General features: G+C 40.8%; 1 protein-coding gene across 1 annotated transcript in view; it reads right to left on the reverse strand.

Moving 5' to 3' along the window:
• The window catches only part of Ect2l (epithelial cell transforming 2 like), a 92,631-nt gene extending 73,712 nt beyond the window's left edge, over positions 1-18,919 (reverse strand). The window contains exons 1-2 of the mRNA XM_017795353.2: positions 18,818-18,919; positions 17,590-17,702 (exon numbers count right to left, since the gene is read on the reverse strand). Coding sequence (XP_017650842.1) covers positions 17,590-17,702; positions 18,818-18,919 — 215 coding nt within the window. The remainder of the gene's footprint in view (positions 1-17,589; positions 17,703-18,817) is intronic.
• Positions 18,920-24,309: the final 5,390 nt, after the last annotated feature.

Raw genomic sequence — 24,309 nt, forward strand, 5'->3', positions numbered from 1 at the left:
AATTACTTTAACATCAAAAAAAAGAACTCCTATGGGAAAAAAAATAAAATAAATAAATAAACAAACAAAATAAAAAATAAAAATTAAAGAAGTCATCTGTAAGTTGGCAAGGTGGTGCACGCCTTCAATCTCTGTGAGATGAAGGCCAGATAAAATAAATAAATAAACAAACAAAATAAAAAATAAAAATTAAAGAAGTCATCTGTAAGTTGGCAAGGTGGTGCACGCCTTCAATCTCTGTGAGATGAAGGCCAGCCTTGTCTACATAGCAAGTGTCAGGACAGATGGGGCTACAGGGAGACTCTGTCTCAAAAAGAAAAAAAAAAGTAGGCCGTAGGGGAGAACCTACTACTATTTTTCTGCTAATGGATATTGTATTAAATCAACTCCTAATGACTTACTGTTATATCCACAGATTAGTGACAGATTAGTGCATCTCTCAGCTCTCACAGAGAAGCTTTTTCTTTGCAGCAGATAGCAATTAATACAGAGATCACAACTGGTCAACATGTAGAGAATAAGAGCCTGCAAAATGCTTAGTCCTGAATAGGACACGTATATCACACCCTCTCCTCCCAAGGCTCAAGAATCATTGCAGAAGAAAAGGCAGAAAGATTGTAAAAGTCACACATGGTGGATGAATAAAAGGAAACGGTGTTTTCCAGACATCAGGGAAGTTACTCATATGAACTCACAGCAATTATGACAGCATGCACAAGACCTATGCAACCTCAAGCCAGACAAAATCCCAGCATGGAGGGGGAGAGGGGGGCAAGAAGCCCAAACCATAGCTAAGGAGTTATTGGCAACTGATAGCTACTGGGAGAGGGAGAGTCAGTGTTCTTTAAGGGTGTGACACTGGGTTTGTTGACCAGGCTCCAGAGGATGGACCCAGACTGAAGAGCATTTAGAGACACAAATTAGATTCAATAGGCCTTAATGATATACAATAGAGGACATGAAATCGAGGAGGGGATAGTAAGGTAGGGGTGAAGATAGGGGAGGGGTCTGAATATGATCAAAATACATTGTATGAAAATTTCAAAAATCAATAAAAAAAATTTTAACAAAAAGAAGTAAAGCTGAGGGGCTAGAGAGATGGTGTTCGTGGTTTGCTGCAAAAGCTTGAGAATCTGAGTTTGGGTCCCAGCGTCCTCGTAAAAAGCTGGTCATGGCTGCATGCACAACTATAATCCCAGCACCATGGGAGGCAGACACAAGAGGATCACTAGGGCTTGCTGGTTGCCAGCTCCAGGTTCCGTAAGAGACCTTGTCTCAAATGAATAAAGTTGAGAGTGATACAACAGAACAATAGATGGCTTCCTCCAGCCTCCATGAGCACATGCGTACATCATCACCATCATCATCATCATCACCATCATCATCATCATCATCATCATCATCATAATAAAAGTGAAGTACTGGGCTAGAGTCATATCCCTGCTGTCTTGGGGGCCATGTTAAAGGATAAAGAGTACTGGGTTCCTAACTTTTCAGAGTGACTGGTGGTATCAACTATTAAAAGAGAAGATGGTCAAGTTTTGCCTGTAAAAAGAACATTTTTAGGCAGGTTGGTTTTGAGAGGTATATTCAAGATACCTAAAAAGAAATATCACATAAACAGTTGAATATATGACTAGGAGATACCTGGACCAGAGATAAAATCTGCCTGATCACTGATATAGAAATGTTAAATAAAATCCATGGATATGGATTAAAGGATCTAGAAAAAATTGAATTAAAAAAAGAAGCAAGACTAAAACAGACTGGAGGAATGTCTATACTTAATCACTTAGTGTTTGCTTAACTTTTTAATATTCTTTAGCACTTCTTAAAAATTTTTTTTTTCAATTTTATGTGCCTGCATGTATGTAAGTGCACCCATGTCATGCACTGCCCAAGGAGGTCAGAAGAGAGAATCAGATTCCCTGGAACTGGAGTTATGGATGATTGTTTGCTGCCATGTGGGTTCTGGGAATCGAACCTGGGTCCTCTGCAAGAGCAGCCAGTGCTCTTAACCACTGAGCCACCTCTCCAGCCCCTTAATGTTTTTTAGCATTTTATGCAAAGAATACAGAGAGGAGAGGACCAAGAAGCAGAAAACCAGAAGTGTGACATCATGGAGTCTACAGGAAGAGTTTCAAGGAGCAAGTACTTGATATTACTGAGCACTGGAGGGTTATCAGGTAAGAGAGGCCAATGTCCTTTGAGTTCAGCCATAAGTACTTATAAGGATATAAACCAGGTAGAGAAAACTGGAACTGAGAACCTAGGGGCAGACAGTATACCTAACTGTAAAGGAGAGGTATGGTCCTGGAACTCTATTTAAGTTGGGTGGGTTTTTTGTTTTGTTTTGTACATTTTGTGTGTGTGGTTGCTGTCACTTGTTGATTTTGTTTTGTTTTCTGATTTGGGTTTAGGGAATGCTCTAGTTAGCTTTCTATTGCTGTGATTTTTCAAAAACAAAACACTAACCAAAACTTAGTTGGGGAGGAAATGGCTTATTTTCTTATATCTCCCAGGTCACAGTTCATCACTGAGGAAAATCAGGGTTGGAACTCAAGGCTGAAATCTAGAGACAGAAGCTGAAGCGCAGACCATGGAGGAACACTGCTTACTGGTTTGCTCCTCTGGTCCATGCTCAGTCTGCTTTTTTTTTTTTTGTTTTTTTGTTTTTTTGTCTTTTTGAGACAGGGTTCCTCTGCAGCCCCAGCTGGCCTGGAACTCACTATGTAGACCAGGCTGGCCTTGATCTCACAGAGATCCACCTGCCTCTGCCTCCCAAGTGCTGGGACTACAGGCATGCACCACCAAGCCCGGCTCAGTCTGCATTCTTAAGCAACACATGACCACCTGCCCAGGAGTGGCACCACCCACAGTGGGCTGGGCCCTCTCACATCATCAACAATCAAGAAAATGCCTCACAGACATGGCTGCAGGCCATTCCGATGGAGGAAATGACTCACCTGAGGTTCCTTCTACCCAGGTCTGTCAAGTTGATAACTGAAGCTATCCGGCACAGTGGGTGATGCTTCCTATTTGTGTGTGTGAAATTTCAATGAAACTCACCCACATCCATTCATTTACACATCGCCTCTGGCATGACACTGTCTCCAGTGGAGATTCTATGACCCACAAAGCCCAAAATATTCACAGGTAGAATAGTCCTTAACTGAAATGCTTAGGACCATAAGTATGTTGAATCTTGGATTATTTTTAAGATTTTGGAATGTTTGCATATGTTGCATAATGAAATACCTTAGGGATTTGACCCAAACTAAGCAAGAAACTTGCTTTTATTTCATGTGCAACTTGTACACATAGTCTGAAGTTAATTTCATATAATATTGTAAATAATTTTATGTATAAAACAGTTTCATAGTATAGAAAGTTCCATGTGTGGTGTCATAACACTCAAAAAACTTAACACTTTGGGGACTAAAGAGATGACTCCGCAGTTAAGAGCCTGTACTGATCTTATAGAGCACCCAAGTTCCTAGCACCCACTTGGGTGGTTCATAACCTCCTGTAACTCCAGCTCCAGGAAATCTAACACCCTCTTCTGGCTTCTGTGGGCACTTTACTCATGTGCAAAAACCTACACACAGACACACACATGTATACATAATTTGAAAATAAAAAATAATCTTTTTTAAAAAAAATCTTTGGACTTTTGAAAATTTTGGATTTTCTGATTAAGAAAATGTTTGCCTATACTCTCTGGCTCACAGAAGGAGATTGCTGACCTTTGTTGCAGAAAGAGCTAGAGTAAGGGCACAGAGTAGACAACACAGAAGAGTTAGATTTTTCTGGCTGTATTGTAGTTTCTAGGTTTGACTCCTCTGATCATGTATCTTTTACCTAATTATCAAACAATGGGGCTAGAGAGACGGCTCAGCAGTTAAGAGCACTTGCCGCCCTTCCAGAGGGCTGGGGTTTAGTTCCTAGCAAACATGGTAGGGGCTCTCAACCACCTGTAACTCCAGCTTCAGGCAATCTGATGCCCTCTTGTGGCCTTGAGGACTCACATACAGATGTGGCATACATTCACATAGACGCACATACACATACACACCAAAATAAAAAATCGGATTTGATAAATGAAATCTCTAAAATTCAAAACTAAAAATTAAACAGGCTATATTGTGTGTGAATTTCATTGTGTAACTATAGGTAGAAATTACTTCAGTTTCTAAACAGAGAAATTTGACTAAATGTGATATACCGTAAAGACAAAAAGAACTGTTAATTTTGAAAAAAGATGTAATAAACTTCAGTAGCTATATTATGTGTGGTCATGTTGGCTTGGTTATTCTGGGAGTGTTATACATACATTATTTTATTATAGAACAAAGAAAAAGAAGTAGTTATACTGATGTCACTGAGAACCAAAATTTCCTGGGTGAGAAAAGGAAATACAGATGCAATCTGAAAGGTTAAGTAAAAATTTTGTGTACTTGACCTCGCTCTGCTTCCCTGGGCCTGCACAACCCTCTGGCCTCTCTCCTGGGTAAGTCCAGAGCCCCTCCACGCCTTGACTCCCCCAGCCTCATTCACCCTCCCATCTCCCCCACCCGTCTATCCTCCTAGCCTGGGTACTGTCCCATTCCTGTCCTGGTACCCCAGACACCAGGGGAACCATCACTGCTTCCTGATCCTTTGCATCCAGACCAACCCAGTTCCTTCTCTAGGTCCCCAGGAGCCCTCTGGGCCTGGTCCTGCCCTCACCTCCCTCCGCTTCCCTGGGCTGCACAACCCACCCCCCTCTTTCCTGGACACCAGGGCTGACCTCTCGGCTTCCTGATCCTTTGCATCCAGACCAACCCAGCTCCTCCCTGCACTCCCCAGGAGCCCTTGGGGCCTCTTCCCACCCCCATCTTCCTTTGCATCTCTGGGCGACACGGCCACCAGCTGCCCAAGACCAGCATCTTTCCTGGACCAGGCTCCCAGGCCAGTCCAACCCCAAAATTCCTGAGGACAACATCTTTCCTGGAGGGATCCAGACCTTAGGAGAAATCCTGAGAGCATCTGATCCTCATCTGACTTGGGCCTCTGTGGGAACTCCTGAAGACAAATGCAATCTGGCCACTCCAATATAAAATCAAAAGAGAGAACGGGAAGCTTAGACAAACCAGCTTTTCATGCCCAAAAAATAAACCACAAAGGCACATAAAGTTTACAAAAAGAAGCAGACCTAAACTTGAAGGCTTGAGTCTCACATGAGAATCAGAAACTACAAACGAAATTTACATGTCAAAGTCACAGAGAAAAAATAATAACACGAAAATCCAAAATATGCCAAATACCAATAGTCCTCTAGAGGAGTATAATGAGAACCCCCTAGAGAAAATGCAGGACATGGAACTCAAAAGAACAATTATAAACATGATAAAAGAATTCAGTGAACTTAAGGAACACACAAAGAAATCAAAGAACTGAAGGAAGATAGAGATAAACTTCCGAATGAATTCAGAAAAGAGCTAGAAATATTGAAGACTACTCAGGCTGAAATGAAGAAGGAAGTGAAACACTCAGAAACACTCAGTAAGCCAATTAGAAACGACAAGAGAAAGCCTCACCAATAGGATGAATGAAATGGAAAACAGAAGATAAAGTGGACAAACTAGACCACTCAAGCAAAGATTATGAAAAATTTAAGAAATCTCAAGAATGGAATATGCAGGAATTGTGTGATACCATAAAAAGACCATAGAACTGGGAAAATAAACAGCAGAACCCAATCTTGTCTAAAGGAATATTGACAACCAATTGCTGCTAGATGAGGAACAACTGACCTTCCTAAAACAAAAACTTCCAGATCAGCTGACTAGATTCACCAGATGGCCAAGTAGTGGGGAACAGCTGGGGGTGGTGACATCACAGCAGACGGTAGCAGGGATAACAGAGTATAAGTCGGGGGAGGGAGGCTATGGGAGGGTGCCATATGGGAAGTGGGTGTACAGTTGAATAAGATGGTTTGGGATGTTTTGTGTGATCTACACACACACACACACACACACACACACACACACACAAATCAACAAATTAAATGAATTATATTTGAGGAGGAAGCATAAAAATTTATGTCACATTAATTAGTAGAGGTGATAAACATTACCATTGAAATCTACCCAATGACTTTATAGACATACACAGGTGCCACTCAGAAAGTAACCAACTGTGACTAGCAATAATCAGATACATAGAGATTAGAGATGCATGTGCAAACATCTAAGTGTTGAGAGCAAAAAAAATGAGTCTTTCTGTAAGAAACAGTATATTTTAAAATGAAATGGAGATCTTTTTAAAGGTTAAAACATCATTTAATTTATGTCTTATAGGGTTTATACTGAGTACAATATTGTATAACTGTAATAATTCAACTGTAAACCTAAAAATTTTATAGCCACTTTTGAAAGAGATGTATCTTTGCTCTGAAAACTGTTAATGAGTATGTTAAAGTTGTAATGAAAATGCTTCTTCTAAAAAAAATTTAAATTAAAAAAAGAGAAAAAAAAATTGTGGACTTGAATTTGAGCTGGGAGTATAGATCTGAGCACATCATGGACTATGATTATTTTTTAAGTGATTTTCTAGTTCTATTAGAAATTCCTAGAAATTGTGTGCAATGAAGACAGTGATTTGTGTGCTCCATCAGATGTGCCTATCTCCAAACAACACCTCCCACCAAAAGTCCCTAGAGCTCCCAGAAGCAAAGACCCTTGAGCCTGAGGCAGACGATCTAGATTAGCCTGGAGCCTTTTGCCATACCACAGAGAAAGGGCTATTACCAAAAGATATCAAAAGAAATGGATTTATCTTGAAGAGGCTCTACCAGCCAATGACAGAACAATTTTCTTATGAAAAATCATTAAAATTGCCAGGTATGTTGGTGTGTACCTGTAATTCCAGCACTTAGGAGGCAGAGACAGGAAGATCACACAGGAGTTTGAAGTCACCCTGATCAACATACTGAGCTCCAGGTCAGCCAGGGCTATATATTGAGACCCTGTCTCAAAACAAAACAACAACAACAAAAAACAACCAACAAAACAAACAAAAACTGAAATTGAGTCATCAAATATTTAAGTTCAGCCAGGCATGGGGCGCATGCTTTTAATCCCAGTACTTGGGAGGTAGAGGCAGGTGGATCAATGTCAGCCTGGTCTACATAGCAAGTTCTGGGCCAACAGGGGCTACAGGGAGATCCTCTCTCAAAAAATAAAAAGTTCATAATAAAACTGTGTGTGTTTGGGGCTGGAGAGATGGTTCAGCAGTTAATAACACTGGTTGGTCTTGCAGAAGACCCAGGTTCAAATCCCAGCATCCACATGGCAGCTAACAACTGTCCGTAACTCCAGTTCCAAGGGATCCGATGACCTCTTATGTCCTCCGCGGGCATTGCACGACATGGGTGCACTTACCCACATGCAGGCAATAGACCCACACACATAAAATAAAAGTAACAAATTATTACTTTAATTTAAAATTTAAAACTCTAAAATAAAGTTTTATTTTTTATTTTTATTTTTTATATATATGCATGTATTGCCTGTGTGTAGGTAAGTGCACCTGCATTGTGCAATGCCCGAGAAGGACAGAAGAGGCTGTCGGATCCCCTGGAATTGGAGTTACGAACAGTTGTTAGCTGCCATGTGAGTGCTGGGATTTGAACCTAGGCCTTCTGCAAGAACAGTGTTCTTAACTGCTGAGCTATCTCTCCAGCCCCCCAAAACAATAAATAAATAAATGTGTGTGTTCATCATACTACAAAGAACTCAATAGTCAACTATGGAGAATGATAGAAACCCAAAGTTTTGTCTAGGAGGTTTCTGAGTAATATCAATGACTACCTTTCCTGTGTGACCAGTGCACCAGGAGAAAGCCAATCATCAGTGACAAGAAGCTTCCCTTTAGAAGTATTTCAACTAGTAAGCAGAAAGCACTGACACACTCAGCATAGTGCTACTCTTAATGACATAATAAACCCATGGGAAGAAACTCAGCTCACAACCCCAGGAGAAACACCTAAACACCATCTACTCCAGAAACAGAAATGTGAGACTATTTATCAGATTTTCTTATCAAACAATCAAACCTCAATCTGATTAGGCCCAAACTCCTCTAATTTTCAGGAACCACAGGAGACAGAAGGGTACAATCAATAACAGGCAAATGGTAGGAAACTTGACAAAAGGAAACAGTGAGGGAGGGGACCTCTACATTTAAGAAATTAGGAGTCATATTTAAATCCACTGCAATGGATTAAGCTTATTGTAGTCCTGTTCAGAACAAATATATGGTGAGAATGCAGCTTAAAAATAACATTTAAAAAATATTTTATTTATCGTTTTTATTTTATGTGTATGAGTGTATTGCCTGCATGTATGTGAGTGCACCTCTGTTGTGCAAGCTGCAGAGGTCAGAAGAGGGCTTCAGATTCCCATGGAACTGGAGGTAAGGACGGTCAGTAGCCACCATGTGGGTGCTGGGAATCGGACCCTGGTCCTCTGCAAGAGCAGTCAGTGCTCTTAACCACTGAGGCATCTCTCCAGCCCCCAAAATAACATTTTTTAAAACTTGTAAAACAATTTTTGAGGAGCTGGAAAGATAACGCAGCAGTCAAAGACCTGGGTTCAGGTCCCAGTATCCACATGGTGGCTGACAACTATTCGTAACTCCAGTTCAGGACTCTAGTGCCCTCTTTTGGCCTTCGTGAGAATTGCATGCATGGGTGCACTTACATACTTGCAGGCAATACACTCCTACACATAAAATTTAAAATCTTTAAAACTTTTTTTTTGAAAAAGTGTCTTACTATGTAGCCTAGATTGGCCTTGAACATGTGGTTATCCCCTGCTTCAACTTCCTGACTACTGGGTTTACAGGCGTGTAGTACCACGCTGAAATCAACAAATTACGTTTTAAAATTCCATTTATTTGTTTTATTTGTGTTTGTATCTGTGTATATACATAAGGGTATGCATGTGCCATGAAGGTCAGAAGACAACTTTCAGGAATCAATTTTCTCCTTCCACCATATGGGTCCCAGGGGTTCTTGGCAAACACCTTTACCTGCTGAACCATCTTGCCCAGCCAAGCAAATTACTTTGGAAATAAGAATTTATAAAAACTTTGAGGAAATTTAAACTATGACTAGGTACGTAGTGATGGGTGGTTTATTAATTTTTTTTATTTTTTGTCTTTTTGAGACAGGGTCTCCCTGTAGCCCCAGCTGTCCTGGAACTCGCTATGTAGACCAGGCTGGCCTTGAACTCACAGAGATCTTCCTGCCTCTGCCTCCCGAGTGCTGGGATTAAAGGCGTGCACCACCATGCCCGGTGGTTTACTAATTTTTAAAAAAATATTTTACTTATTATTTTTATTTTATGTATATGAATGTATTGCCTGCATGTATGGAAGTGCACTTGTGTTGTACAATGCCCTGAGAGGTCAGAAGATAGTCTCCGGTCCCCTGGAACTGGAATTACAGATGGTTATTAGTTGCCATGTGACTGCTGGGAACCCAGCCTGAGTCCTTTGCAAGAGCAACCAGTACAGTGCTCTTAACCATTGAGCCATCTATCCAGCCCCACGATTTATTAATTTTGTCAAGGTAATGATGGATTTGTGATGAAAATTTTTTTTAATTAGAAAAAAATGTTTTTGTCTTTTTTTGAGACAGGGTCTCCCTGTAGCCCCAGCTGTCCTGGAACTCACTAGGTAGACCAGGCCCGCCTTGAACTCACAGAGATCCACCTGCCTCTGCCTCCACCTTCCAAGTGCTGGGATTAAAAGTGTGTGCCACCATGCCTGGCCCTCTTTTTTGATTTTTATTTATTTAGTTTTATTTCTATGTGTACGAGTGTATTACCTACATGTATGTACGTGCACCCATGTTGTGCAGTACTCATGGAAGACAGAGAGGGCATCAGATCCCCTGGAACTGGAGTTATGGATGGTTATTAGCTGCCACGTGGGTGCTGGGATTCAAACTATGTCTTCTACAAGAGCAGCCAGTGCTCTTAACCACTGAGCCATTGCTCCAGCCCCTGAAAACTTTTTTTTTAATTTTTTTGTTTTTGTTTTGTTTTTGTTTTTGTTTTGAGACAGGTTCTCCCTGTTGCCCCAGCTGGCCTGGAACTTGCTATGTAGACAAGACTGGCCTCAGTCTCACAGAGATCTTCCTGCCTCTACCCCCCAAGTGCTAAGATTAAAGGTGTGTGCCAGCCCAGCCTGTGATGAGATTTTTTAAAAATCATTTTTAAAAAGATATATTAGAATATTAACGTATACAGTGACATGTCCAGTGTTTGATTTAAAACAATCTATCTTATCTAGGTGTGAAATGTTGGGAAAATTCATAATAATAAGGACCAATAGTTTAACATTGTCAAAAAAAGTATGTTGATAATATGGGGATTCAGTGTATTATTCTTATAGTTGTGTTCCTATTGTCTTAAGATTTATGTATATGAGTGTTTGCCTACATGTCTGCATGTGTACTTGGTGCCCATAGAGGCCAGAAGAGGGCATCAGATCCCCTGGGACTGGAGTTACAGGTAGTTGTGAGCCACCATGTGGGTACTGAGAATTAAACCTAGATCCTCTACAAAAGCAGCAAGTGCTCTTAACTGTTGACCCATCTCTTGAGCCCTGTTCACATAGTTTTGATGAAGCTTGAAAATTTCCAAAATAAAGTAAAGAAAAAGATCATTTATACCTGGGCATGGTAGCACATGCCTATAGCCACATCACCTGAGAGACTGAGGCAGGAAGATTGTGTCTGAAGCCAGGCTGGTATATGTAGAAAATGTATAATAAAAATGTATAATATATCATCATCTTTGCTGGCAGCTTGGTCTACTAACTCTCTGTGAATACTGTGCCCATGGGGGAACTCAAGAAGCTGGATTGGCAAAGACTAGGGCTTTGGAAGGTGAGTGTGAGAAAAAGCTGAAGCAAGGAGCTTAAGAGAACTGGAGTCTAGGTTATTGAAGTGATGGCCTTTAAGCAAGGTAGCCACTCAGCATCAAGGACAGGGCAGACTGACAGGAAACAATGGGGGGAACCAGTGAACTTGGGGAACCAGTGAGTCAAAAAGCAGTCAGGATGGGGATCACTGAACAGGGAGCTAAAATCTGAACAGCAGGAATTTTTATGCCTTGTTCACTGTTGAACCACACACACCCAGATCTGTGCATAGTGGGCACTCAGCCAATATTTGTTGAATGCTAAGTGAAGAAATTTTAACTTTTGCTACCCATCATTTACATATCCTTTAGGTGAAATGACCTGGATTTCTATTTGGTGGTTCACAGGCACCCATAGGAGCTCTAAGTCGCATATGATCAAGGCTAAGTCATTTCATGTGCTCAATCTCCCTACCACAGCAGTTAGTCAGAAGCTGTCCTGGCCTAGGAGTGTGGCTCGGTTTGGTAGAGTGGCATGCCCAGCATGCATGAAGCCCAGGGTTTGATCCCCACCACCACATATACTGTGTATGGTGGCACATACTGTAATCTCAGCACTCAGGAGGCAAGAAAATCAGGAGTCCAGTCATCCTTGTTACGTATTTGAGGCTAGCCTGAGATAAGAGCACTGGTTTCTCTTTCAGAAGGCCCGGATTTGATTCCCAGCACCCATGTGGTGGCTAACAACCATCCATAACTCCAGTTCCAGGGGATCTGATGCCCTCTTCTGACCTCCATGAGTACTGCACAACATGGGTGCACTTACATACATGCAGGCAATACACTCATACACATAAAATAAAAACAATTTTTTTTAAGTCATGATTGTTGAAGGCAGAGAAGGCAGAACAGGGAGAAAGAGAAACAAGTCGTCAGTTTTATTATTGAACCCCTGGAACAAACTTCAACTGCAACCAGACCTGCCTCTGGAATTTTCAGTTATGTGAAAGTAAAATGTCTCCTTAACTAGGCCCATAAAACTTAGGGCTAACATGAAACATAGTCTAAAACCACTAAGTAGCATCTCAAGTGTAAGAAGAAAAAGGCACTTAGAGAACAGGACAGCCTGCACAGCCAGTGTTCCTGCCTCCAGGAAGAGGATCAAGGGGTAGAAGGAGCCTTGGGCCATCCCAAGATCGCTGGGAACTCAGTAAGAACAGTTTCCTCTATCCCATTTCAGGAAACTTAGCCAAAGGCTCTATCAAGACTCATAATCTGTGTTTTACAAACTCTGGATGATTCCGATGGGCCCTACTTGTCAATATGTGTGAACTTGACTTCTTGTTGCTAGAAGGAAGAGGTCGCTAGAGGAAGAGGTAGATTCTGATACTGAAGTCAAGCACAATAGATGCATGGTGGTCTCAGGAGTGCCTATAATTCTGATTAACTAGACTATGTGTGTGGGTCTGATGGGCTCGCTCATCTCTGTTCAACTGTTAAATGCTTTTTCCTGTTCCCTCAGCTACATTCTGGAGAGTTAAGATGACCAGAGAAATGACCATTAAATAGAAAGATTATATTGGACCACCGTCAAACAAGGGCATCTTCAGGTTCAAAGAGTGGATGATGTCATCATGGGTCCAGGATTTTCTATCTTATCTTTCTATCTTTCCACCTAGCCATCCTCAGACTCTGGTCCTCAGTCTTGTCTCCTGAAATGGTTTCCCAAAGTCTAACTGCATCAAACATTCATCTTCATACAAAAGAGACCCTAGGCTAGCAGGGTGGGAGAGAGCATGCACTCTTTCCTTAGTCCCCTTTAAAGTTCCTTTAAGGTTGAAGAACACACTCCAGAAGCTCTTGGAAGACAATCATATTATGTCCTAGCATAGTTACTGTCCTCATGTCTCCTCCTCCAGATACCCTCAGGGATATAAATCTCATGATGAATTCAGTCCCCAAGCGCTCTTGGCCCTCAGGCTCTTACGTGTGAGGTAACCAGGACTCCTCAAGCCTTGACTACCTGGGAAAAGCCAAGGTTTCCATCAGAACAAAAATGAAGAACACAGAATGATATGGGCAGGCAGATAATCAAGTACGTGACCTCAGGCAGAGACTGGGAGGAGATGGCAAAAAGGAACTCTCCTGCCTTTCTTCCTTCCCCATTTCTGATCTCTGTCCCACACTCCTTTGTACATCTGAGATACTACTCGAGGCTATTTCTTAAATGTATAAAAGTGGTTTAGATACACAAGGTACTGTATATAATATCATCATGTGAAGTGGTTCTAAGTGCCTTAAAGAAACTTTAAACGGCAGAAAGCACCATTCACAAAGGAGAACTGAGAAGTTCAAGTCCATGAACTTACTTAGTGTGCCCACTACCCTGCCCTCCCTCAATATAATAGCTTCTGGGCTTCTCTCTCTCTGTGTGTCTCTCTCTGCCTTTCTCAACAGACCCTAGCTGAGAAATTTCCTCACCTGAACTTTTGCAGGTCCCATAGAAAGGATGGATGAATGTACTGGAGTGGGCATGGGGTGTTCTCTCTTACATATACAGGGATGCATACACATTTTCCTGCCCATCCCCATGTCCAGCCTGCTCTGATGGAGGCAAATGATGAGAGATGATCTCTCATAAGCTGATTTCCCCTGGGCTGTTCCTGTTCCTGACTCTCCTCTCCCCTCTCCTTCCCTCTCTTTTTTCTCCTCCTCTTCCTCTTCCTCCTCTTCCTCTTCCTCCTCTTCCTCTTCCTCCTCTTCCTCCTCCCCCTCCTCCTTTCTCTCTCTCTCTCTCTCTCTCTCTCTCTCTCTCTCGCCTCGGGAATGCAATTGCATGAATGTTGCCCCACCCACCCAGGTAAGCTACAGGTTTAAACAGCTCTAGCTGGAAATGAAAGGCCTTTGTAGGAAGGCAAATGCTGGCAGCCAGACAGAAGCAATTTAAAACCGGTTCCACCAGTGGGACAAGGAGAGAGATTCAAAGTCCTCAGAGGTTTCTCCAAGTGTGACAGTCACAAACAGCAGTTTCCTTCAAAGGTCAGTTTAGTCAGGTGGGAGAATGAAGCCACCAGTAGGAACCATGACACAGGAGTGTAATGTCCTGGAGAAAATGTGGGGAAATTCAGGACCAATGAGCAGAGAGGGCTCCTAGCAGAGGGGACATTTGCAATAAGAAGAGGATTTGCCAGAAGGAGAATCTGAGAAGCTGAACTTGTAAAATATGTCTTAGCTATCACAAAATTCCATTTAAGATCATCCAAAAACTTAACAATCCAGAATATTAAGTTTTAGATGTTTAAATATATCTCATGGAGATTAGGGAGAAGGTTTCAAAGAAACTGTGACAACATATCTTATGATATTGAAATGCCGAGTTTATAAATGTAACTATCTGGATTAAAACAAAGTTATCTGGAAATTATAAAATAAACCATTTCAAACAATGGCCTCTGTCATGAGAAAAAGAAATGTTCTACAAATACAGAGGCATGTATACATAAAGGGTTAGGGATTCAAATAATGCTTATTTCTCTTCTTTATTAAGTTTATTTACAATTATGAGGGGGGAGACAGGATTAAAAGAAACACTGGATAATTTAAAGTCGATGATACTGTTACTGTTAGACTCAGCTATTTAAGTCCTGAGTATATACTTAACTTCATAGCATTTTTTTTTTCCTGGTGCTGAGGATTGAAGCCAGAGCCTTAGACATGCTAGGTAAGCACTTGATCACTGAGCCCTCTGAAATATATACTTAAGAGAAATAAACAGGCAGGAGAAATGACTCAGTATGTAAAGGTACTTGGTGTCAAACCTGAAAACCTGAGTTCAATCTCTAGGACCCATATGGTGGGAGGAGAGACAGACACTGACAAGTTGTCCTCTGACCTCTGACCGCCACTGTGTCATGTGCATGACCAAGCCTATACAAATAAATAAATAAATAAAATGTGATAAATACACAGAACCTAGAAATTCATCTAAAATTGAATTTTAAAGAAAAATAGATAAAAACAAAGAGAAAAAGTAAAAGTAGCCATTTATAAAAATTTGGACCCAGATGTCCATGGGAGGCAGCATTATCTACAATAGTCAAAATGGGAAACAATCCACATGTCTATCAACTAAGGAACTGATAAAATGTGTCATATCCACACAATGGAATATTATTTGACAAAAAGAAGAGTGCTAAAATACTCTGCAAAATGGATAAACCTTGACATTATAATACATGAACGAAGCCAGTCACAAAAGATCACCTATTATCCAATTCCATTTGTATGAGAAGTCCAGATTTGGAGAAATAGAAAGTTTAGCTTCTACAGCTACCTGAAACTGAGCACCGTTCTAACTGGATTATGGCTAGCAATCCACTTTGAACCATTAGAAACAGCTGAGAGCCAGCTAAACTCACCCAGGGATGGAAGTCTGAGATGGGGAGAAAGTGTAAAAAGGATTTAACCCAGATTTTGGAGAACAGACAGATTGATGTTCAACAATAAAAACCATCCCTATAAATTAAAGATGAGCCCAGAGGCCAAATCTAGAACCCAAAACTCACAACTATGAAAGCAACAGCCCAGAGCATGTTAACAGCTACATAGAACTATGACTCATGCCAATGGGAACACAGGCTTTGTTAAACAAAGCAAAGAAACTCTACTCAACAGGTTGGTTCCACATTCTTATCCCTGAGAAAGAAGAATCCAGGTACCAAAGGGAGCAATTTTCAGGGACAAAATGTCAGACCTATGATCACCTCCTCAAAATATACCACAAGAACTCTCATGACCTCCAGTGGTTACAAATGAAATTGCCTGGTTTATGATTCATGAGGTGAACACAATGCACAAAGTGATTATGGATATGAAGTTTGATCCATTTTTTTTTTCTGGAAAGCTGCAAAGTGGGGTAAAAGAAACCATAGCAAGTGACTATTATGAAATTCACCTTCTTCCTGATTTTCAGACCCTGACTGAAGAGCCACTGTCTGCCACTTCATTCAACACAGCCAGGAAGCTGTCTCCTTCCCTAGAAGTCCATGAGGAAGCCTCAGTTAACAATCCACTCTGTGCCCATAGCAGCAGCAAATGGAGAAGAGAAGAAATGGCTGGTCTCAAGTGGAGGGCAGGAAAAGGTGGAGGGAAGAACGGAAGGGAAGAACGGAAGGCAGGTTGCAATCTATAACAACCCAATTTGACCATGCCCAACTCTCAGATGCTTTTTGATAGCTGCATAAGGAGTCTGAAGGTTAGCTTCTCAGTATGACCATGCAGGTCACAGTGAAAGCAATTGACCCCAACTGATGACGTACCTAGGGTTTCACAAAGCAAACAGTAGGAACTGAGCACCAGCTGCTTCCGAGCATCCACTCTGCAGGCTTGGTGAAACCCCAGCTCTCTGACCTCTAGATGAGGGTCTCACTTAATGGACAAAGGACAGCACTTCAGAAATAGCATTCTGGAGCTGGAGAGATGGCTCAATGGTTAAAAGCACTGGCTGCTCCTACAGAGGATGGGGGTTCAGCTCCCAGCACCCACATGGTAACTAACAATCATCTGTAACTCCAGTTCCAGGGGATCTGACGCCCTCTCCTGACCTCCACAGGCATTGCATGACATGGGTGCACTTACATACATGCAGGCAATACACTCATACACATAAAATATTTAAATAATAAATTTTAAATTTTTTTAAAAAGAAGCAGCATTCTATTATCACTCCCAATTTTTGGCTTTAGCTACTAAAGATCCCCCTGAGTCCACTTAAAGTCACTTCTTTAGGGATGAATCCTGAGAAACCATCCTTCAGGAACTGCTATTGGTCCAGCTCTGTTCTTCAGTGAGGTCCAGATACTCTGAGGGGCTCTCTAGAATATGCTGGTCAGCCACACATCTTGAGTAACTCTAATTTCATTCATGAGAGTCTGCTTCTAACATTTAGCTGGCAGTTCAATATGCCACTGGTTGCTCTGGTTGGATCTGCAGTCTGATACTTACTCTGCTAAGATACTAAGATACTTACTCTGAGAATCACTGTGGCCTTCCCAATTAGAACAAGTTAATGACTCCTAGAGTATCAATTCCTGCTCAGAACCCTTGCTGCCCTGGTGGGGTTCTAACAAATGTCACACTGCCAACGCTAGAATATTTTAGAAGAGGGGAAAAGGGAAGAATAAGAATGGAATTCATTGGCAATCCTGGCCTAATGTCTCTGTGTCTTGTACAGGCATAAATATACTATAGTGTTGTCACTTCCTTTATATTGTTCAGATCCATCTATTATTTAACAATCATTTATGAAATGTCTACATCGGTACCAGAAATCCATCTGGAATATATTGTCTGTTCAATAGCTCCAAGGAGAAGTTAATAAACCAAGAGAATGTTAAAAATGCACTGACCGAAGCCACTGACAAGTTTTTTTTTCCAAAATGAAACAGGCTCGTGATGGCAGGAAGGTGTGTAAACCCCCCAACCCCCTGTCCCCCAACCACTGTTTCAGCCTCAAAGACGAAGCAGGCACTAGAAAAATCTGTTCGTAAGTCTTAAAATAACAATTGCCTCATTTTTTATAGAAGAAAAAGAAAAAAATCCTTCAGGATTATATAAACATTCTACCACATTTTGGTTTCTTTAAGAATCAACAATTACATCATTATGCTGTTTTTACCTTAATTGTGATTTAGAGCATCGTAAAAAAATCGTGAATAAGAATTCTTGCCGTTGCTTGTTGGTCCAGAGGTCAAACCAATGACTTATGAGAGCCACTCTTTCCTGAAAGAGCTGGAAGGGAAGAAAATGAGATTTTGCTGTACATTTCCATATGTTCTTAGTTGCTAAGCAGTCTTCAGACCATCAACTAACAACCTCACAGCTAATATTTACACAGCACATTACAGTTCACAAAGCACTTTCACATATGCCATAGGGGTCTCTCCTTTCAGCTTAAAGTGTCTTTACCCAGGGACATAGGCAAGCCAGGGCTTGTTGGGTGGGCCATTGGGAAAAAACAGAGGGTATTTAATTATGGAGGGGCCAAGGAGGGCCTCTGGTAAACAAAGGGCAATGACAATTCCAGGCTCTTGTGTTCACCTAGGCTAATGTGGCCTAGGGCAAGAATCTGAACATTTCATTTTGTCTACAGGCCACACTCACTGAATTGTGGAAACAAAATCATTTGACTTAAATATGCTTTTCTTTGCTCATAGTCCTGGGTCTTCATGATGCCCATACAACTGAAAATCAATAATTGTTGCACAGTGCCATTGTTAGCTATGTCTCTAGGGAGGCCATAAATCATGAACCAATGTCTCCAAAACCCAGCTCTGCTTATTCAAACACACACAAATTCACTATCTTTACCATAGATCCGGATTTAGCCCCAACTCCCTCTCTCTCCTTCCCATGAAAGAAGCTGAACCCACATGAGCTCTGAGGGTCCACTTTGCTTTCTCCATTAAAACCTGGTGGGACTGCTCTACCATTCAAGAAGTCTGTCTGAATTACCTTTCAAAGGGATAGGCATCTGCAGGCCACATGGGATCACACAGTAGGCACAGGACAGAAGAGTGAATTAAACCCACAGAAACCTTCATCAAGAAGCCCCTGTCACCTCTCCAAAGCACCTCCGTTATTTCCCTCCTCCACCACCTAAGCTCACATGTGTCCTGGAGGTGCAGCGTGAGAGGGGAGGCAGATGTAGCACTACCCTGGGTAGCAGCCAGAGTCTGAGGTGAGATGAGACTGTCTTGGGACAAAGCCAGGTTTATTACTTTTTTAAATGGACTCAAAAATGAAATTATTTTTCTTTAAAGACATGATAATGTAACATTCAATATATCACAGTAAATTTAACTTTACCAACTAAACTTGTTTTTATTGTAGATTATGTAACTTACCTGTTTATTTAAAGACTTATTGTTAAAAGGTGTCCAGGCACTGAACTTCGTGTGAAAGCTCTCCATTTCCAGAGTTTTCTGAGAAAAGTTGCCAACTGGCATCTCAGCAAGTTACTTTCTTCCACTACAGGCGCTGCAGGTTCAATTTAACAAATGTATACTTACTTAGAAACACCCACTATATTACTTTTGTCCCAATAGGAATTACAGTAATTTATACATAATATATAGATTATACCACATGTAGACTTACAATTCAGGTATGTATATGTATACACATATACACACACACATATATATATATATATATGACCATGGAAAAATACACATGAACTTCAAATCATTGTATTTATTCTGTTTTTATATACCTGTATCCATATCTCAATCTAAACAAGAGTTGCTTTTACTTTGCTAGAAAAGTAGAAAGCTAATAAAATGTTTTAGGAAGCACTATTGATAATTTAGAAGTTGACATGCATTAGTTATTATTGCTGCATAACAAATTACTCCAAAATTTAACAGCTTAAAACAAACTATTTTTTTATTCTGAACGTTTCTGGGGGTTAAGAATCTAGGTATAGTGCCAAGGACATGGTTCAGTGGGTAAAAGTGCTTGTATAAGCCTGATAGCCTGAATTCCATCTCCTGAATCCATGTAAAAAGCCAGATGTGGTGGCACATATCTGTAATCCCATCACTCCTTCAGCTAATTAGGAAGCAGAGACAGGAGAATCAGACAGAAACTGATGTGCCAGCTAGCCTAGAGCACAGAGTAGAGCAGCAGAAACAAGGGAGACTGCCTAGCAAGCTAGGAGCTGAGACGCAACTCCTGATAGTTGTCCCCTGAACTCCACCCTGGCATCTTTGCAAATGTAGCCAGTAGTGGTGATTTTGCCTTAATAACATTCATTTTCTATCTCTTTGTATGAAGTATAAAGTCCTTGGTTATATAAAATGTCCTTTATTCTAGACTACCATTTTATTTATTTCTTTTCTTTTGCACAATATGGAAGATGGACTTCCATCTTTTCAGGTCCCCAGTAACAATTTCATGCTGCAAACACATAATTTGGAATGTGCTACTACCCCTGGTCTGTGTGGTGCTGGGCATTGAACCCAGGACTTGGTACAGGCTAAGCAAGCACTCTACTGACTAAGCTACACCCCCAGCTGCAGATTTAGTCTTGAAATGTAAATTTGACATTTGACATTATGTCTGATGTACTACATTATGACATATATTACAGTAGGTCAAAATCAATGAACTTATAAACTAAACAAAGAAAAATTATATAGTTATTTCAGTAGCTAGGAAAGTGTACTTGATAAGCTTCAACACACATTCATGACAAGAAGTCTTAGTAATGGAGGAATAGGGAAATTTCCTGATCCAAACAGCAGTGGATATAAAATCCTGTAGCAAGCATTCAACTGAACTATGAAATGTTGACCCTTTCCTCTGATTATTATTAGCATCATTATTCAACATAATTCTGGGTATACTTTGCAGTGTGATAAACCAATAACATAGAATAGAATGTATAATAATGTTAAAGGAACAAATAAAATCATTCTTATTGATAAATAGAATATATTAAAGAATCAACAGCAAAATCAACAAGTCTAATGTTTAGCAAAGTTAGTGCACGTAAGATTTACCTGCAAAAAGCAATTCTATTTCTGTACACTGACAAACATTTAGTAAACAACAATGTACCATTTCTAGATAACATTTAATTCCAATTCACTAAGTCTAATTCAAATAAAGGAGGGACAAACATTCCACGGAGTACTAAATTTTTATGAAGAGAATTTGTAAGAAATCTGAGTATGTATCTGGGTAGATGCTGGTTCTCTTGAATTACTCTATTACTCAGTATAATCTCAATCAAATCCAAAAGGTGTTGAAAAACCAATTAGAGAATGCATATGGAAGTTCGGAAGACAATTTGAGAAAGAACAGAGGGAGTACTTCCTCCACTTGATCAGGACTTGTTTATTATAAAGCTGGTATTAATAAGCACATGAGATTTTGGCCCAAGAATAGGTAGAATAATGGAAATCAGTGAGTCCAGAAACAGCCACGTATATATGGGCACTTGATTTATGACAAAAGTAGCATGCGGAGAATGGGGAAAGGATGGCCCCCGTCAACAATGTATGGAGTAGAGCAACTGCCCAGATGGTGATCGGGATCAAGAGAATACATGACCTTTATTTTGAGCCACTACTCTTTCAGGGAGTTTGTTATTTAGCAACAACAGAAACCAGTGTATCTGGGAATACATTTAAATTGTGTAACATAATTTAAAACATGATGATAGAATGCCCCAGTTGCAGAAATCTGGCATTATCAATCAGCCACTTCCTCCCTCCTGAGAGGACTGTTTGTTTGTTGAGACAGCCTGTTTCCCAAGACAGCCTGTCTTCTTGGGCAAATGGTCCCAAGAAGAGATCATAAACCCTCTGACTCTCAAGATAAACCAGAATAAATGGTGCCAGGAAGAAGGGGGCCATAAGGGGGCCATAAACTTCTTAAGAGTGCCCCTGATCTGCACATAGTCAGCCAGCCATAGCTATATAAGCCCCAAGAGCCCCTCCTATGGGCCAGCAGTGGATTCCAGCATGCAGGAAGGCTGCTGTCCCTCCCTGAAGTGCTTCAATAAACTCATTCTTGTCTGAGGTCTTGCATGGTCTCCTGCTTTCTCTCCTATTGTTTCTGCATTCTGCGCCCCAAATACCAAACACATGGCATTGACCCTGGGGCCAGTGTGATGAGGAAACTGTTTCATGGGGTCTAGATGAGCAGGTGAGTTGCCAGGACAGTATTAGAAGAAGGTGATCTACCTCATCGAACAGTTCGAGTTGGGTGACAGTGTTGCCCACGTTACTATGGATGATAGAAAATGTACCAGTGAACATATAGAACTGACTAGAGAAGTTCTAAACAGAATATAGAAACTGATGACTGACTTCTTTGGCTACATATGGGTAAGTCCAGTAAGACATGAGCCAATATGAAAGATCTGTTTAGTTTCTGGGCAAAATTAAGTGAAAATAAAGAATAGTTAGTACAATTTCCACCAGGCAATAGTGTCTGAAGTAACAAAAAGCCTTGGGACAAGATCAAACAAAGGATATGGCTCTGAGACTCCTTGGTAAGTCTTTGAAATATTAAGGTGATATTGCATAGACCCTCCCTTTTAGCAAATAAAAGCGTTCCTAAAAACCTTAGCACCTTTCCCGTAGCACCTGATCCACAGCCCAAGACCAAGAAGAACCTGTCTGGTAGAGATTTGGAGACTTGGCTTTTGTCTAACTTAATGGCTTACAGTGGAGTATATACAAAGTCACCACATTTGTCAGGAGGGTTGTTCTGGTGAAAACGAGAATGTCTTAAAATAAAAAGACCAAGAGTGTTTGAAGTAAAATATCTCTAAGTCACCATTTTGAGATAGGTGTCTGGGGAGACAGATATCCTGTCTTTTCAAAGGTCACAGGGTTCCAAATCAAGAGGAACTGTGAATAAGGAGCCTCATTTGCAGTTAGAATTAATGAGAATCGCAAGAGACAGGTCTCCAAGCCTGATTTCCCAGCTGGATGAGACTCGAATCTTGGTCCATACATGGTGGTGCATACCTATAATTCCAGTACTCAGCAGCATCATGAGTTCAAGGTCACCTTGGGCTACAAAGTAAGACCCTTCCTCAAACAAACAACAATAAAAAGTGTCTTGGGATAAAATTAATGTGTTTGTACACTAAAGACACATGAATTGTTATGGTCAGAGGCAGAAAGGTAGTATATTGTCTGCTTGTATGGCCAGGAACCATTACTGCCATCCCTATACTCACATATGAAGTCCCCCATTAGTCAGTGGCTTCTATTCTCTCTCCCCCCCCTCAATTTGCATTAGCAAATAGGTTTAGCTAACAGGACTTCATGAATATGATGATACATGGCTTCTGGGTCTGGCCTTAAGAAGACTTGCAGCTTCTATTTCTGTACTCTGGGAATCCAGCTGCTATGTGAATAAGCTTGGGCTAGAATATTCAATGAGAGACCACCTGGAGAGATGGGGTGAACTGTTTCCCAGCTGTCTCAGCCATCCCATGAATGCATTAGATATATGAATGAAGTTGTCTTGGAGATTTCCAGTCCAACTAGACTCCCAGGCGAATGCAATCACATGCCTAACTCCAGTCCACGAGTGGAAGAACTACCCAGCTGAAGCTAGCTACTCAGAACTGTGGAAAATAAACGATAGCTGTTCCATGCTGCTGACCTTTGAGGTGATTTGTTACTGACAGAGCCAGCTGTAGGTGGACATCCAGAAGTCAGATGCATCTGGTGGATGTGAAAATTGGTGTAAGTACTTTAGAATACTGCTTGGCATTACTTCCTGAAGTTGAACATAAGCATACACTTGCCCTAACAGAAAAAGTAAACATATGAATCAAATCTATCAAAAGAATATTTACAGATGCACTGAATTGCTCCAAACTGGGAATAATTCAAGCATTTATCAACAGTTGAATGAATACATATCATATATCCATGTGACAGAATACTGTGTATCATGAGATGGAGGACCTTCTGTTCACTTAACTGTGTGGGTGGATCTCACACACACTTCAGTAACAGAAGAAGCTAGGAACAAAATAATAGAAAATTCTACCACTATGACTGGAGAGATGGCTCAGCGTTAAGAGCGCTGGCTGCTCTTGCAGAGGACTGGGGTTCAATTCTCAGCTCCCACATGGCAGCTAATGACTGTCTGTACTCCAGTTCCAATGGACCTGATGCCCTCTCCTGGCCTCTGTGGGTATTGTGTGCCTGTGTGCACTTACATGCAGGCAAAACGCTCATACACATAAAAGAAAATAAAAGAAATAAAATTTAAAATACACATTAAAAGTAAGTAAGTAAATACATAATCAAGACAGAGTTTTCTTTAGGGAGGAGAGAGAGAGGTGCTTCGGAGTGGGCACTCCAGGTAGTTCTGGGGATCAGAGACTGATCTAGAAATAGGAGTCAGATGAGTTCACTTCATAATACATTGAACCCGATAGTCATAGTTTGTGTATTTTTCTTAATCCTCTATTTTGATCAAGAAGTTTGTACAATGATAATGTTACAATAACATAGAACACCATTAAGTACCAAGAAAAAATGAGTACAGATGTTATGAAGAAAACCATAAAACTTTACGGAAAGATATTTTCAAGACCTAAGTAAGGTGAAGAAATGGATTATAGACTCAAGCAGAATGAAGAGACTTCTCTCAAACTGATGTACAACCTAAATGTAATCTCAGTAAAATGATAAGTGAATTGTGGTGTGTGTGTGTGTGTGTGTGTGTGTGCACGTGTGTGTGTGTGTGTAACTTCAAAAGTTGATTCTGAACACTTAAGGGAGTTTAAAGAACCAATAAGAAGTCAGGGATTGGAGAGATGGCTCAGCAGTTAAGAACACTGGCTGTTCTTGCAGAA

The sequence above is a fragment of the Nannospalax galili genome, unplaced genomic scaffold (assembly GCF_000622305.1).
Source record: "Nannospalax galili isolate Female #2095 unplaced genomic scaffold, S.galili_v1.0 scaffold186, whole genome shotgun sequence".
Classification (NCBI taxonomy): domain Eukaryota; kingdom Metazoa; phylum Chordata; class Mammalia; order Rodentia; family Spalacidae; genus Nannospalax; species Nannospalax galili.